This window comes from Odontesthes bonariensis, chromosome 4 (genome assembly GCF_027942865.1).
Source record: "Odontesthes bonariensis isolate fOdoBon6 chromosome 4, fOdoBon6.hap1, whole genome shotgun sequence".
Classification (NCBI taxonomy): Eukaryota; Metazoa; Chordata; class Actinopteri; order Atheriniformes; family Atherinopsidae; genus Odontesthes; species Odontesthes bonariensis.
Window position 1 is genome coordinate 2,538,468 of NC_134509.1, and position 16,167 is coordinate 2,554,634.

A 16,167-nucleotide genomic window follows, 5' to 3' on the forward strand; every position below is an offset into this window, starting at 1 on the left:
CTTCTCAGGCACTCAGACACCCACACGCACGCAGTCCAACACTTCACTGGTGCTTTGCTCCGCTCAGGTATCGATATGATTGAGAGAATAAAAGGTGCACTGATGAAAAATACATGCAGATGCAGGGAAGAGGCCTCTTTTATATCCTTAACTTCACCGCATATCTGTGGATGTGACCAAGTCGTCGAAGAAAAAAAGAATATACGGTTTGGAAAGGTGACTGACTTTGCTGATAAAATGATTATTTCCCTGCTGCACAAGCCAAGTAGGCAAGGCATCTTTATTCATACAGCGCATTTCATACCACAGGCAACTCAATGTGCTTTACATAAAGACAAGGCATTTAAAAGAAACAGCATAAAAACAAGCAATTTAAAGAGAATAAAAATTAAAAACACACAGTTAAAAGCAATCAAAGAAGAGGGAAAAAAGAAAAATATAAAACAATTAGGAGGATTTATATCACAATCAGAAAAGGTTTTATTGCCAAGTAATTTTTACATCACGAGGAATTTGGTCTGGTCTGTTTGGTGCCATAAAAACAAAACATATAATAATAATAAAATAAAGTAATAAATGTAAAAAATGTAAAAATATATGTACAAGCATTATGCTTTAAAATGATTTAAAGGAACTCAACCATAAGCACATGGAAAGAGGAATGTTTTTATCCTGGATTTAAAGGTGCTCACAGTTGGGTCTGAACTACATTAATGACCAATTGCAAAGCTGTTTGCTAGCCTGAGCTAATGTAATTGGACAGCTATAGACAAACTGGTGGTCCACATCTGTCTTAGTTTCTTTAGCCGATATATATTGAGCTGTTTGATGTCTACATGTTGAGTCTACAGCGGGTGTGTGTGCACGTGTCTTACTCCAGACGGTGAGGGTGGCGGTGGCGTTGACGGTTCCCTCCGAGTTGGAGGCGATGCAGGTGAATTCACCGGAATCCTGGAGGCTGACGGGTTGAATTTGCAGACCGCCTGACTGCAACAGCATGAACCTGGGAAGCTGGAAGGAGCCGCTGGCTACCACCTGCAAGCCTGCAGAGTCGGGGAAGGAAAAAAAAAGCAGGTGATTATGCACATTTCCCTACCAAACACACGATGCTCTGACCGACGCGTCGTATAAGCCTGCGTGCTCAGGGTGTGTTGTGGACTTGCTACCTTTCCTCCAGGTAATGGCAGGTTTTGGAGCTCCAATGTTGTGGCAGGTAAACAAAGCTGCGTCGCCATCGGTTACCGTCTGGTCAGAAGGGGGGGATGTAAATGTGGGGGCCACACCTGAAACACGGGAGAAGGGAGGCAGAGGATGACTGCTAAGTGAAAGAAGTGAAACTAAAGCTTAACGGCAAAGAGGGAAAAAGAAGAACGGATAAAGAAAGGATGACAGTGTTGATCTAAACACTGATGCAGCCTCTCTGATCAATGGAGGCTTTATTCACTACCTGCTGCTACGTGTGCGGGCATACATTTGGACAGCAGCAGCGTGGAGGCTACATGGGGACTATCAAGTATTTCAAATGCTCACTAAACAGTATGTAAATCTGCAAACCATCAAGAAAGAGAACAGCGTTCAGCTGACACTGACTGTCAGTTTAATTTAGTGAAAAGGACCTGTTGTTTCAGGTGGGGCTGCGACTTGATGGTCACGTTACCGATAACCTATTAAAAAAAAAAGACTTGCAGATCAATTTTTCAGCCACATATCAGACTCACTTTGCAAACTCAGCGAGTTTTAATTAAAATTAAAGTTACAGTTTTACATGTCGGGTCACACAGAACGCAGAGGACGAGGTGGAAGAGTGAAATTGACATGTCGGAGGTCTAACCTGTGACAATTTCCATATGTGTGGGTATTCAAATGTAATGATGTAACCTTATAGATGAGGAAACTACCAGAGAGTTCTGTTGGTCGGTGAATATTATCAGCGGACATTGGCTTAATAAAGATCTTTATCTGTGTTGGTATGTATATGTGTTAATATGAAAAGGCTTCATAAGAGAACACCAGTGCAGCTTTGTCTGTCTGAGGTCATGTAGAAGCAGAGGTGGATAGTAACGAGTTACATTTACTTAAGTTTTTGAAAACATTATACTTCTAGGAGTAGTTTTAAATCTCTATACTTTTGACTTTTACTTGAGTAGATTTCCGAGAGAGACTTCCGCCAAAGGCTCTACCACCTGACTGTGTTCCACCAATCAGACGCAGCCGTGCAGTCTGGTCACGTGACCATACTCAATCTCAGCGGCGGGACGGGTTAGCTTTAGCATTAGCAGTCGTAGCAAACAAAGAAAGAAACAGATGAAAAATGTCAGAACCAACGGTGGGAAATGAAGACGCAGACGAGGCCTCATACTGAAAGCATGTTTACCTTACAAAGAGTGAGAAACAGCAGCTACATTATGTGTCTTCTGTGTCAACCAAAACAAACGCACATTTCAGCAGAAACTCAACATCTAACTTGAGGAAACATGTAGCGCTAAGTTTCCTAAACTCGTTTTTTACCCCATGGATAGGTGAATGTTTGTTTTTTAGGTTACATATGGGTTACATATGTTTTAAACATTTCCTAAGTCTCTTTGATTTTTTATTGAAGTTCTTGAATTTACCTGGATTATTTTAATTTAAGCTATTTTGTAATTAATTCATTCATTTTAATTTATTTTATCAATTGGATGAACTCTAATTGGCCTAAAGATGATTATTTAGTATTTTTGTCTGTCTGATTGAATGCTTGTGTTAACAAATAAATCAGAAGTTACTCAACAGTTACTCAGTACTTGAGTAGTTTTTTCACCGAGCACTTTTTTACTCTTACTCAAGTAATTATTTGGATGAATACTTTTTACTTTTACTTGAGTCATATTATTCTAAAGTAACAGCACTTTTACTTGAGTACAATTTTTGGCTGCTCTACCCACCTCTGTGTAGAAATAATGACATCACAAAGTTTGCCCTGCAGAGGCCCCTGTGTCATCATGAAAACCTGTGAGCTAATTCCCTAAAAAGTTTAATAACAATCAGCATCCTCATCGTTTCCAATGACTACCATTATATATGTAAATACTGTAGGTATACATTATGAATAATAAATTAATAATAAACTACTTATGATGACTGAAACTGAGCAGTGATGAAGGTCACGGTTAACTGCAGCTCTTAAAAATAAGTATTCCATTCTGTATGTAAGTCAGTATGCAGAAAACGACACAGATAGATTAAGGTGAAGAAGGAGTGCAGCAGGGTTAAGTCAGATAAATGGAAACGGTACAAAACAAGTGGGAAATCAACAAAAAACAAGCCAGAGCTGAGAAGAAAGCAAGGATGGCGCAGGTGTGTTGATACAAGCTTACAGAACATGTCGGGCCAACTCACTGGAGACGAGGAGTTCTGCGTGTGCTTGAGTTTCTCCGGCAGCGCTGCGAGCGAAGCACTGGAATATTCCTCCGTCTCCGGGCTGCACCCGGCGCACCGTCAGCCCGGTGGCTGCGCTCACCTTGTAGCGAGGGTTGGCCAGCTTGGAGAGAGGCACTGCGTCCTTATACCATTCAATTCTAGGATGAGGAACACCTACATATATGCATGTGGATGGAAAAAAAAAGCACAAAAGGAGAACATTGTGTCTTCTGTGTCAACCAAAACAAACGCACATTTCAGCAGAAACTCAACATCTAACTTGAGGAAACATGTAGCGGTAAGTTTCCTAAACTCGTTTTTCCCCCCATGGATAGGTGAATGTTTGTTTTTTAGGTTACATATGGGTTACATATGTTTTAAACATTTCCTAAGTCTCTTTGATTTTTTTATTGAAGTTCTTGAATTTACCTGGATTATTTTAATTTAACATCTTAACGCCTATTGTCGCATATATGCTACAAACCGTAGCCGGAGTAACCGTTGACTCCAAATTGACCAGGATGCCTGTTGTCGCAAATTTGCAACATACAAAAAAATTCTATTTATTTTTTGTGCAAAAGTGAAAGTATAATCTCAGCATTATTTACCATCTACTTAAAGGCTAAAACACATATAGCTGTATTTTTTTTTTATATACAGCTATATAAATTCAGGCGTTAAGGGGTTAAGCTATTTTGTAATTAATTAATTAATTTTAATTTATTTGATCAATTGGATGAACTCTAATTTGCCTAAAGATGATTATTTAGTATTTTTGTCTGTCTGATTGAACGCTTGTGTTAACAAATAAATCAGACGTTACTCAACAGTTACTCAGTACTTGAGTAGTTTTTTCACCGAGCACTTTTTTACTCTTACTCAAGTAATTATTGTGAGTGACGACTTTTTACTTTTACTTGAGTCATATTCAAGTAAAAAAAAAAAAAAAAGTTCTCCCAAAGGGAGAATTGAGAATTTTCTCAATAACAATCCAGCTGACCTCACCGTAGAGCTCCAACTGCTCCCACTCCCACTACATAAACCACTATTTCCACAATCTTTTCTCTCTCCCATCCTTCTTGGGCTCTATAAATATTAATGTGGCCATAATGAGTGTTAATATCATAGTTATTGGAGGGTGTGGGTGGTAGAGTAAGAGTGGCAGAAAGGTGCAGAAAACATTCTAAAAAAAAAAAAAGGATTTGAATAAGTGCAGCACACTGAGCTATAGTATCAGCATCAGCACCACTTCTCCGACCAACAGGCCAGATGTGACGGGCAGGAAGGAGTTACTCCATCTGAACCTCACCTGTGGGGCTGTTAGGGGAAGGGAGAGATGAACCTCCGACTTTTTCTTAATCTGTTGGTGTCAAGCTTTCACGGACACGTGTGAAATATTCGTCCCCCCTCCTCGTCTCACTCCCTCTCCCTCATGCCTGCTCCATACCCTCAGGCCTCTGCTATTTAATTACACTGCCACTGTATCAGATTACTGAAGAGGAACATGAACTCTGAGTGAGTGAGTGTGAGAGAGGGAATGAGGGGGAATGAGAGGGGTGCATGTTTCAGATTTACCAACTGCGTCCAGCCCCTTTCATGTGTAAGTGTTTCCATGTAATCCATTTGAAGATAGGAGTCATGGACAAGTGCAATTTCCAACCCTGGTCTTAGCATATCAGTGTGTTTGCACATCCAAAAAGCCCAGTGCCACCGTCCACGAGGCCGTCAAACTAAAGCACTTCAGCTGTAAATTGGATGATGCTGAACCACGGAGTTGGTAAAGTGGACACAGTCACCTTGACACAACCTGGATGGGGGATACTTGTGTAAACAGGACCAATGACTGCTACTAAGCTAAGAGGCTCAACAGCTGAAATTTGAAGTTGTCATAAGAGGATGCATCAGATCTACGATCCAGTTAGGGATGAACACAGACTGTGGGCCAAAGCCATGATGCTACAACAGTCTGCTGTTCAGCATCGTCCCCCTGATGAGCTACAATTTCTCACTTTCAGCACTGGACATGTTACCTCTGTTCGACTGTAAATTAAATCTTGTTGAATTGCAATCTGTTCTTAATAATATTTGACACGGCCTCCCCAACTTTTTTGTGGAATTGTTGTTGAACTTATTGAGCAAAGCTTTTTCTTTTGGACTCGTATGGAAACGTTTCTATGGCAGCCAAACATGTCTTCAGACAACTTTCAGTGCGGTCATTATCAGAGCAGAAAGTTAAAGGGATAGTTCGCCTCTTTTGACATGACATCCCATACTTTTTCCTAGAGAACCATTTTGTGATGCAAATGTATTACTCTGTTGAACGCATATTGTTCTGAGAAGCAAAACGCTTTATTTTTTAAACCCCAGCCAACTAGCCGGACTACCTTCATCAACACCAAAACGAGGCTGGAACTCTGCTCACAGGACGCAGCAAGGGGTAAGAAGATGTTCATCAATGATGCTGCTGATATGGGATGTCATACAGCTTCATGTCAAAAGAGGCGAACTGTCCCTTTAAACAGGTTCAGACCACATGTGACAAAGCCCGTTTTGTCAGCACTCACTTACCTGAAGCCTGGCAAGGAATCTCTACATTCCTGTCGATATCAACAAAGATTTTCCCTTTGGGTTGAACAGTCAGCAAGGGTGGTTCTGCAGAGAGACAAAATATGTAAAGCATTTACTTACAAATCACATTCTCCAGCAATTTTGGATAAAATGACGCCTCGAATGAACAACAAACACCAACACCGAGGGCTTGAACTTTAATAACTTTGCAAAGAAAAGTCCTTAAAACTTCAGGATTTGAAAAGACAAATAAAGAAGTCAGTATGGATAGAATAAAAACTTTCCCCTCATTTCCCCACAAGGTCATAGAAAAACCCATTCTTTGTATATCCTCAGGGAAACAATCCTCTTTCTAAACTACTCCATTCTGCTGCCAATAGTTGCTCAGTTTCATCTTTACTGGAGTTGCTCTAAATGCTGACAAGTTATGAGAACAACAAAAAAAAGGTGAATAAATCCCTTTTAGTGTATTACTGTAAAGCACAATATATATGTATGTCACCCACTACTATATAAACTCTATTTATTTAGAGATATTTGTTAATACTTAGCAAAAGATATCGACACAGTGAGAATAAAATGGGAAAAAGAGAAAGACGGAGGAAGTCTGAAAGGAGGCTTCACGCAGTATTCGCAGCAGTTCACTGAAAAATGACCTTGAATCAAACTGAATGATCGGCGCACAAACTAAACGATAGATGTTTTATTCATTTATGTATTTTTTTTAACGAACAAGTAGGAAACATTGTGTACTTTAGATTTCTGGTTTGATATCTGAAATATTTGAACAGCCACAACAAAACAAACAGCGACGTTTCAGCACGGCGACGGCCATCTTAAAGCTGCTGCACTTTAAAGAAAAATTCATTTCCTCCACCGTTTCTTTGGTTAGTTTCGCTCCTCTGCACATTGCGATGGGGCAAAAAAAAAAAGAATGAATAAATAAATAAATAAAAGAGGAAAAACTCCAGCTGTATGTGTGCAGACAGCCACACTACAGGCACCGGACTCATTTGGCATGATTCCTATTTTTGTTGGGTTTGTCTCATTCATTTGTATCAGGCCATCTTTTAATGGTGCTCTGTGGTGGATTATTTTATAATCCAGGCCCAACCTTTAGTTCTTGGATTTGGACTTGTTTGGAGGGCTTTTGGTCTCCATTGAAACACTTTTTTTGTGTAGCTCAAAACAAATACTTTTAATTAACATTTAGCTTAATGCATCAAAATAGCAAAAACAATAAGGGAGGAAAATACTCTTCTGTTGGTACTATCTTTACCACATCCTGCTCTCATTTTTAACTGGTGTGCATTCATTTTACCTCATTGTTGATGCAGAGCACAACTTGGTAAGAGAATCAGAGAAGCATGGAGTCAGACGCTTGAATGATAGAACAGGAGAAACTACAGTGAATAGCAGATATGTGGTGTGACGCTGATCAAACAGAGGCATTAATCCCCACCTTCAGTCAGGCGACTGCCAAACAAACAAACAAGAAGATGCAGATGCACAAAAAGAGAAGAAAAACACCTAATTTTTGATTGTTTTGGGCGGCTGGGTTTAAGTCTTTGAGCTTTTGTGGATTCCCTGTTGGCTGCCTGCAAAACCAAGATGGAGAACAACAACAGATATGCTGTTGTTTGCACCAGTAGCTGCCTGTACAGTATCCAACAGAAGGCTGCAGTCATACATATTCCTATTAGCGGATCTGCAAAAAAAAATAAAATAAAATTGAATAATGAATACCTTTGAGGCTGTTTTTTTTTTTCCTCTCTCACTGAGACACATACACTATTCTGTTTAGGAATCCTCCTTATTGCATCAAGGTCTGCGGAGCCATCGATGGAAGAAAGGATCAGTAGCAATGTATTCATCAGCCTCTACTCCTCTGATACAAATGAATGTATGCAGACTTTGTCTCTGACAGCTCGGCCTTAAAAGAGCTGCTGGACTAATGAAGAAAGATAATGGTAAGGAGGAGATAGGTAAAAGTAAAAAAAATTGGCTCTAGATACTGATGGGGGGGGGGCACAAAAAGAGAAGAGAGTGCGGGATGAATATTCAGGCGAGTAGCAAGTATTCTGTAGGCGTGGGGAGTTCTTATTCTCTGCTTAGGTGCTCCCTCGCTTCAGAAGTCACTGCAGATCAAAAAGAAACTGATAATCTGGGGGAGAAAAGTTCCGCTTCATCAATCACACACTCCTCCCGCTCGCACGCTTGTTTTCTCTTTATGTGCACACGCTGAGGACAGCAGCGCATTGTTACCACAGCACTCTTGCTTGAGCATTTTCCATGTTCTCCTGTTAATTGGCGACTCCAGGGAGCAAAACTAATTTAGTTGCCGGGCAAATAGGCACATGTGTCTGCGGTGCAATTTTGCGATAGTATCTAAAGCATGAAGTGCACACAAAGACATTAGCATGAAATGCAACAGCTGTTTGTGACCACAGACAGGCGTTTGATCGGTGACTGGACAAAAGATTCAGCCCAGGCAGTGCTGCAGCTGACAGGCACTGCCTGGGGTGTTCACAGTCACACTTCCAGGAGGAAAAGTCAGGAGAAATGGAGGAATAAACAGAAGGGAACAGAGCCCGGAGGGGGAAAAAAGGACGAGAAAAGACAAAAGCGAGGTTAAAACAGAAATGAATCACACGATGAGGGCATTAGTGGACCAACTGCGGACAATAATGGGTAACGATGTTGGAATTATCGTGTGTTTACTTATATTACTCATGTTGAATGGACATGAATCTATTTATAAAGCCCCGTTGCGGAGCTTGCCTCACTTTCGAGGACAAAAAGAAGACGCATTCAGCTCTGGTCATAAGGCCACATTCAAAGTTGGCCTGGGATACATTCACCCACATTCTTATGATAATCTGAATGTAATCCATTCACGGGACAAGCAGTAGAATCACCAGCAGAATGCTTTCCTTAATAACTGCATTGTGTAAAAAGCTGAGGTGTATCAATCACAGACAACCTCCTGCTCGTCTTTGGTAATTTCTGCAGAGACGGCGAACAAAGCGGCGGCGGCGAGCACAGCTCCAAAGCTCTTCATCTGTGCTGTCAGTCAAGGGAGTCGCTTTTTTAATGAGCCTCAAAACGAACCAGCTCACTTACAGCCGGCTTTGGTGAAAACACAGTGAAAAAAGAAGGCCAAATGCATTCTCTTGCTTTTTCTAGCCTGTGGATGCGAGCTACTACAGACTTAAGTGAGCTGTCGGGCAAGAGCGAAGAAAGCTGGCCATATTTTCCAAATCGCTGCATCAGGAATATTTACATTCAAACCGGATTTATAGGAGACAATAAGTGAAAGATAAGATAAGGCAGATGCTGCAACAGCAATCTGTGAGAATACACGGAATAAATCATATTCAGGCTAAACTGGATGATTGGAATCTTAGTAAACGGAAAAGTTTTCGTCAGGAACATATTCATCAGCGGATTACGAGAGGCTTTATAGCTAAACTGATTGTACCTGCTATGGCCACCGTATCATCATCATCATCATCATAAGACCACATTAGCTCAAACAAATCACACGAATCCTGACTTCCAAAAGGTATTGTTGCATGTGCAACCACTCATACCCAACAATCCCGTTCCCAGCTGTATAGAAAGCAGCTGAAACTCTGCTGGGTGTAATTGGGATTTTACAGAAGCACGAGCAGACCTGCTGACATCCTGTTTGCTGCTCAGCTGACAGCAGACTGTGTGACATAGGCCACATGTGTATGTGCACGCAGAGCAGATAACCTTTGATCTGATCAGAAGTGGCGGCTGATGATTCTTGGCCGTGCGTACTGCAGCACTTGGTGCTTTTCGCTCGTCACCGTTTCTCCCAGAATGAGAGCAGCCTCTGAGTCGGTGTCTCCTGAAAGGACGGAAACATGACTGTGTTTGAAAGTGGCAGAATCATTTCTTACCTATTACAGTGAGGTGAGCTCTCGCCTCCATGGATTTGGCAGTACTGTTGCCAAGCAACGCTTCACAAACATATAAAGCGGCGTCCGAGGAGGTGGGTGCGGGAATGATTAGTCGACGCCCACTGGCCAGCCGACGCCCGTCACGTTTCCACGACACCACGAGGCCGTCAATTGGTCTACGGAGAGAGAAGACACGAGGAGACGGGAGGAGGGGAGAGAGAGCGCCAACAAAAAAGGAAAGGGGTGACAGAAGGCAATTACAACATATTAAATCCATCAGTTTATTTGTCAATGAGGCAAGAAATGAAAGATGACAGTGTGCATATCAGAGCAGTCAGCTCTGCTCAGCATGAAGTAGCTTTAGTCAGTTATTCTAAACGCTGAGAAAAGGAAATGGGTTTTCCTTTAGTTTTGGATAAACAACATCAAAACGCCATTCCTTTTTGTGTGGGCACTTGTGTAAGACAACATCAATACAGCGCGGTGTCTGTTCATGAAAGCGTGGCCCTCCTTTGTGTGTGTGTGTTCTCTGGCAGACTTTAATTCTTACCTGCTTTAAAAGAGCAAGAGTTCAATAAAACCGCTACTTTTTTTTTATAATGACAAAAACAACAACCGCGCAAATTAGGTGGATGAAGTTATAATGAATGTAGGAGAATGGTTTCACTTTAACTTGATTTGATATTTAGGACCAAATTCTGTACATTTTAGACATTCTTTCTTTTTCACTCTTAGAGTAGAAGGCGGTAACACAAGAGTAAACAGAAAGATGATGATGGTGTGCCAGCCACATCCAGATTAAATGTTGCCATGATTTTGAGATATATCTTTATATATATATCAGGAGGTTCTACATATAAAAGGCTATTTTGGCATAAGAAAGAATGAGTGACCGCACCAAAGATACAACATTTGTTTGCCGAGATAACTCAGGTCCTTCAAAGTGAGGCTGAATATGCAACAAGTCCAATTCATATGCAGCCAAACTGTAAATAATAAAATTGGACAAAAAAATCCAAAAACAACAATCATTAACTGAATTACAGCTGGGAGCATCCAGCTCTTTGTGTCTTAGTTGTTCTATTCACAGACAAACATGGGCAGTAAGTTAATTAAACATGCTGCTACACTCACAGGTCAAACATTGTTCTGTTCACCAACTCTATGGGTTCTGCTTACAACAAAGGCCTACTAATAGACCTTTAACACTGGGCCTTACAGTAAAATGTGTTTTCAGTCAAGCCTCCAATCGTTTCAGTACTTCACCAGGACTGCAGTGGTGCAAATACAGGAACAGGTAATTACCGTGGTAAGGAGATGATTTTAGACAAGCGTTTCTCTCTCCGGAGTGAGTTCTTCTCTTAGTCTTTAGGAATGGAGGAAAAGTTCCTGTGACTTTGTGTTGAATCAAAAAGGTTAGATTCGACTAGATTTCTGTTTGAATGGTTCAGATGGTTCGTGCTGTATTAGAGCCCTGCAGCAGCTAAGTGCCAGTTATGTAGTATGACTAATAAACACTTGAGAGCTTGAGACTAACTTGAGAGCCACCCTGTGTTGCTTGTAAAGAGCATTCTGAAAAGAAATCTAATGGACTCAGTGCAGCCAAAAGCCTAACAAAAAGAAACACACTGTGTGTTGATTGAGTCAGTCCCAGAATAGAGCTGGGCGATATGACGATATATATCGTGAGGACGATAAAAACATGTCTATCGTGACCTTTCTCCTCTATTTTTTCTATCGTGATAAACTTTTTTTTTCATCATTACAGCTAATATACATTATAATATAATTTCACATGTTAATATAACATTTTGCGTTTTTGCTATGCAAACTCTAAGTTTATAAAACTGTAAAAAAGAGAATAAAATTATAATTTTAGAGAACGTGGTTTTGCGACACTACACCGCTTTACGTCACGCGGCTTTGCTCTTAGTTAAGTTGCTAGGAGCCAAGCCGTGAGCCATCGCTGGACTGCAGTCTGAAAAGCAACGCCGAAATGCACAATTTAAAGACCTTTCTGTATAATGATTTCGGCAGTATGCAGTATGTAGTATGCAGTATGTAGTATGTAGTATGCAGTATGTAGTATGCAGTATGCAGTATGTAGTATGTAGTATGCAGTATGTAGTATGCAGTATGCAGTATGTAGTATGTAGTATGCAGTATGCAGTATGTAGTATGCAGTATGTAGTATGTAGTATGCAGTATGTAGTATGCAGTATGTAGTATGCAGTATGTAGTATGTAGTATGTAGTATGCAGTATGTAGTATGTAGTATGCAGTATGCAGTATGTAGTATGCAGTATGCAGTATGTAGTATGCAGTATGTAGTATGCAGTATGCAGTATGTAGTATGCAGTATGCAGTATGTAGTATGTAGTATGTAGTATGCAGTATGTAGTATGCAGTATGCAGTATGCAGTATGTAGTATGCAGTATGCAGTATGTAGTATGCAGTATGCAGTATGTAGTATGCAGTATGTAGTATGTAGTATGTAGTATGCAGTATGTAGTATGTAGTATGTAGTATGTAGTATGTAGTATGCGGTTTCGAACACAGCCATTGTTTGTCTCCGTGTGGCCCTGTGATGGACTGGTGAACTGTAAAGGGTGTAGCCCGCCTCTCGCCCAATGACAGCTGGGATAGGCTCCAGCTTGCCCGCGAGCATACCCAGCGGGGTATTGAAAATGGATGGATGGCTCGGCTCACATACACCAAAATTATTTCATTATTATTTTCTAACCTTTAGTTAATCAGGAATTTTACCTCTTGGGCTGACTTTTTTCTAATGTAACTTGGTAGTGGTGGGAACCTCCCTCTCTTTGTGGACATAAACAGCTGTATGTTGTCATGGCCACGGGGTTTTCCCCATGTCTTTAGTTCTTTTGAGTTTTATCATGTGTTAGTTTATGTCACGCCTTAGTTTTAAGTTCATGTGTAGTTAAGTGTTGCCATTGTTTTTTCCTCAGTCCCCATGTTCAGGTCATTAGTTTCATTCACTTCACCTGTATCCATTGTCCAAAGCTGCACTCATTCACCAATCACCCAGTTCAGTATTTAGTTTCCAGGTTTCCCCATTCAGTTGGGAATTCCTTACACTGTTTTCACCATTCACCTTCCACGCCACGTCTTACCAAGTAAAGTGTTTTCAAGTCATGTCAAGTCCTTTTTTTTGTAGGGCTGGGCAACGATTAAAATGTTTAATCTAATTAATCACATGATTTCCCTGATTAATCACATTTGTACGCAGAATCCAAAAATGAACCCAAAAGTAGTGTATAGCCTTTAGCATTTAGCTTTATTTTAAATGTGTTGCCATTTGAATGAAAGTGCCATAACATTTGTTGTGCAAACACACTTTTAACATCAGCATCTTTCTGTAGTTTTTATGTAGAAGCCTCGCTCCACTGTCTGTTTCCTTGAATGACTTGCTGCTATCAGTTGTGTGTTTTGCCTTTAAGTGATATTTTAGACTGGAACTACTACGCTGAGAAGACAATTCAACTTGGCAGTGTTTACAGATGACTTTGGTTCTGTCGACTCCGCCGTCTGGAAGAACTTTAACATGAAAATGGCCGAGTAAAAGTTCCGTACCCTTCTCCATGTTTGGTGGATCCGCCGATTACTTTCTTTTCCTGTTCCACAGCAGACAGCAGCAGACTTTTACAAAATAAAAGCCTGTGAGCAACATACTTTTACAATAATAAAATAAATAATAAAACCTGCGTTTAACCTGCGCGATAAAATATTTATCGGCGTTAAATAATCAACGAGTTAACTCGCCCAGCCCAAGTTTTTTGTCACGTTCATACTCATGTTTTGCTTCTACACTTTAGTTTCATCATCCGGCTCAGCCGCGCCTTGTTTTGAATTTTATGCTGCAAACAAGTGGAACAAACTGCCAGTGGAGATTAAACTTTCACCAAATGGAGACATCTTTAAATCCAGGTTAAAAACATTTCTGTTCTCATGTGTCTATGCATGAAATCTGCACGCTATCTTTGAACTTATCTGGACTGTTGCTTGTTTTTAAATTCATTTAAATGATTTTATTTGTTTCTCTTTATATTCTCTTATGTATTTTTAATGCTTCTTCCACTCCCTGCTGCAATGCTTTTATTTTATGTGAAGCACTTTGAATTGTTTGTACATGAAATGTGCTACAAATAAATTTGATTTGATTTGATTTTTGATTTTGTTGTTTTCTAATAAACCAAGTTTGCTTTTACCTTTGAAGTCCTGCCTCCCCCCCTTTACTGACATATGTAATATAAATGTATACATTTCAGTGTGATACCTTAGTCTTAGGTTGGGCTAAGGTTGAAATAAGGCAGCAAGCAGCAGTTACGTTTTGGGCAAATCTCCAAGAAATAGATCCAAGTGAACACAAAATCCCCTGAAGTGATGGATGCATGACTGTGTATCGGTGTGCTGTCTGCGCCAATGTGTTTAACACGAGGAGGGAAGGCTTGAGTCTGTGTGTGTTTGCTGAGCTGTGAGTTTATGTGGCATTCTCTAATTGCCTTGGAGGAAAACTGTACTGTCTAATGTGTGTGTGGTTGTATATGAACGAGCACAAAAGAAATGTACCTGGCATTAGCGATGCACTCCAGCGTAGCCTCTCTTCCAGCCCCCACTGTCGTGTTTTTAGGTCCAATCACGATTGCTGGAGCCACGAGCTCTGACTCAGGATCTGCAACCGAGAGAGAAAAATATGAGGGGAAGTTCAGCTCATAAATCATACTTGCACACACGGCAGCATAATCTCAAACATAGATCACAGTAGTCTCTCACACATACAGCCGCACTCTTTTACACATGCACAATCAGAAAGTCTTCTCTTGAACGCCACACTTTTCTGAATACGCATCATTACGGCGTCCATTGCTAATGCAGCCCACGTGCAAGTTAAGTTTCAACTTCTTGAACGGTTCAGCAAGAAGTGAAAAAAAAAATCCCATAAAGCCACCGTCAAAGATCCTAAAGTGTCAGATAGTAGAGGAATATTTTTCCCACAAATTCTCAGTGAAAACAGGCAGGAAATAATACTCCTTTTCTCTGGTAGAATAAAAATGTCAAACTTTTTTCAGTGAAATTGCAGATAATTACAGGCTATACGGCAGATATATTGAGGACGAATCTAGTCACCATAAAAGCCACCATGTGAAAGTGCCTTAAAGTGCAGCGCTGCTGATGGCTGCGGGCTCCAGAGTGGAAAAATAAAAGGTCAGCTTCCCTTGTAAAATTCTAAGTCACAACAGTTTGCCCGTGTGTCACAGTGGTGCCATTAACTAAATCCACTGCGCTGCATCAGTGTGCTGGCAGTCAGTAAGAAAGGATTCTCATTATCAACCAAATATTCACTCTCAGTCATACATTTTTTTGTCTTCCTGTCTATTGCTCTCCAGATCAAACCTCTCTGATGCCCCCCCCAAAACAATTCAAGCTTCAAAATCACAGCCAGTGATTGCCGTCTTTGTGCAAGTTTTCTTCTTTTTTTTACTTTTGTGGGGGTAGTTTAGATGCAAGAAAGAGGGAAGAAAGAGCAGGGGAACATGCACACGAGGGTGAAATTGAACAGCTGCAGAAAATTGCATACTTTGGTGCAACTCGGTGAGCTTTAGGATGTTTTTCTGTGTCCACTTCATTTATGGATTAAATAGACTGTAAAAAATAAAAGCTTATTCATGCCGTACCTTGTGTTAGAAGATTTTTACACTCTGCACATGATGAAAAGAAAAATACAAGAAAACAATTAAAGGCTCCTTGTTTAGGAGCCTTGAGAATGATGGAGTATCGCTGTGTGTTTTGCAGTATAAATGTCAGTGGCCGACTGTGTGAGGGGCCACATGCATGTGCAGTCGACCAGCATCTCCTGGAAAAGATGCTCCATGCACGTGCCCTTTAGTAGGCTTGATTACTGTAGCAGCATCTTTACAGGTCTGCCTAAAAAGTCAGTCAGACACCTGCAGCTTATTCAGAACTCTGCTGCTCGAGTCCTCACTGAGACCTCAGAGCTGGACCACATCAGTCCAGCTCTGAGGTCTTTACCCCGGCTGCCTGTCCATCAGAGGATAGACTTTAAAGTTCTGATGCTGCTCTATAAAGCTCTGAATGGTCCAGGACCAGAACACATCAGTGACCTCCTGACCCAGTATGAACCCTCCAGACCCCTCAGCTCATCTGGATCCGGTCTTCTATCAGTTCCCAGAGTCAGAACCAGACATGGAGGAGCTGCATTCAGCTTCTATGCTCCACATGTCTGGAACA

General features: G+C 40.9%; 1 protein-coding gene across 2 annotated transcripts in view; it reads right to left on the bottom strand.

Annotated features, from left to right (window-relative positions):
- Positions 1–16,167, bottom strand: part of LOC142378219 (protein sidekick-1-like) — a 364,323-nt gene that overhangs the window by 119,581 nt on the left and 228,575 nt on the right. For both annotated transcript variants that reach the window (XM_075462488.1, XM_075462487.1), the window contains 6 exons: positions 14,488–14,590; positions 9,897–10,072; positions 5,968–6,051; positions 3,379–3,573; positions 1,167–1,283; positions 876–1,043 (listed from right to left, as the gene is read on the bottom strand). In XM_075462488.1, the coding sequence (XP_075318603.1) occupies positions 876–1,043; positions 1,167–1,283; positions 3,379–3,573; positions 5,968–6,051; positions 9,897–10,072; positions 14,488–14,590 (843 nt within the window). The remainder of the gene's footprint in view (positions 1–875; positions 1,044–1,166; positions 1,284–3,378; positions 3,574–5,967; positions 6,052–9,896; positions 10,073–14,487; positions 14,591–16,167) is intronic.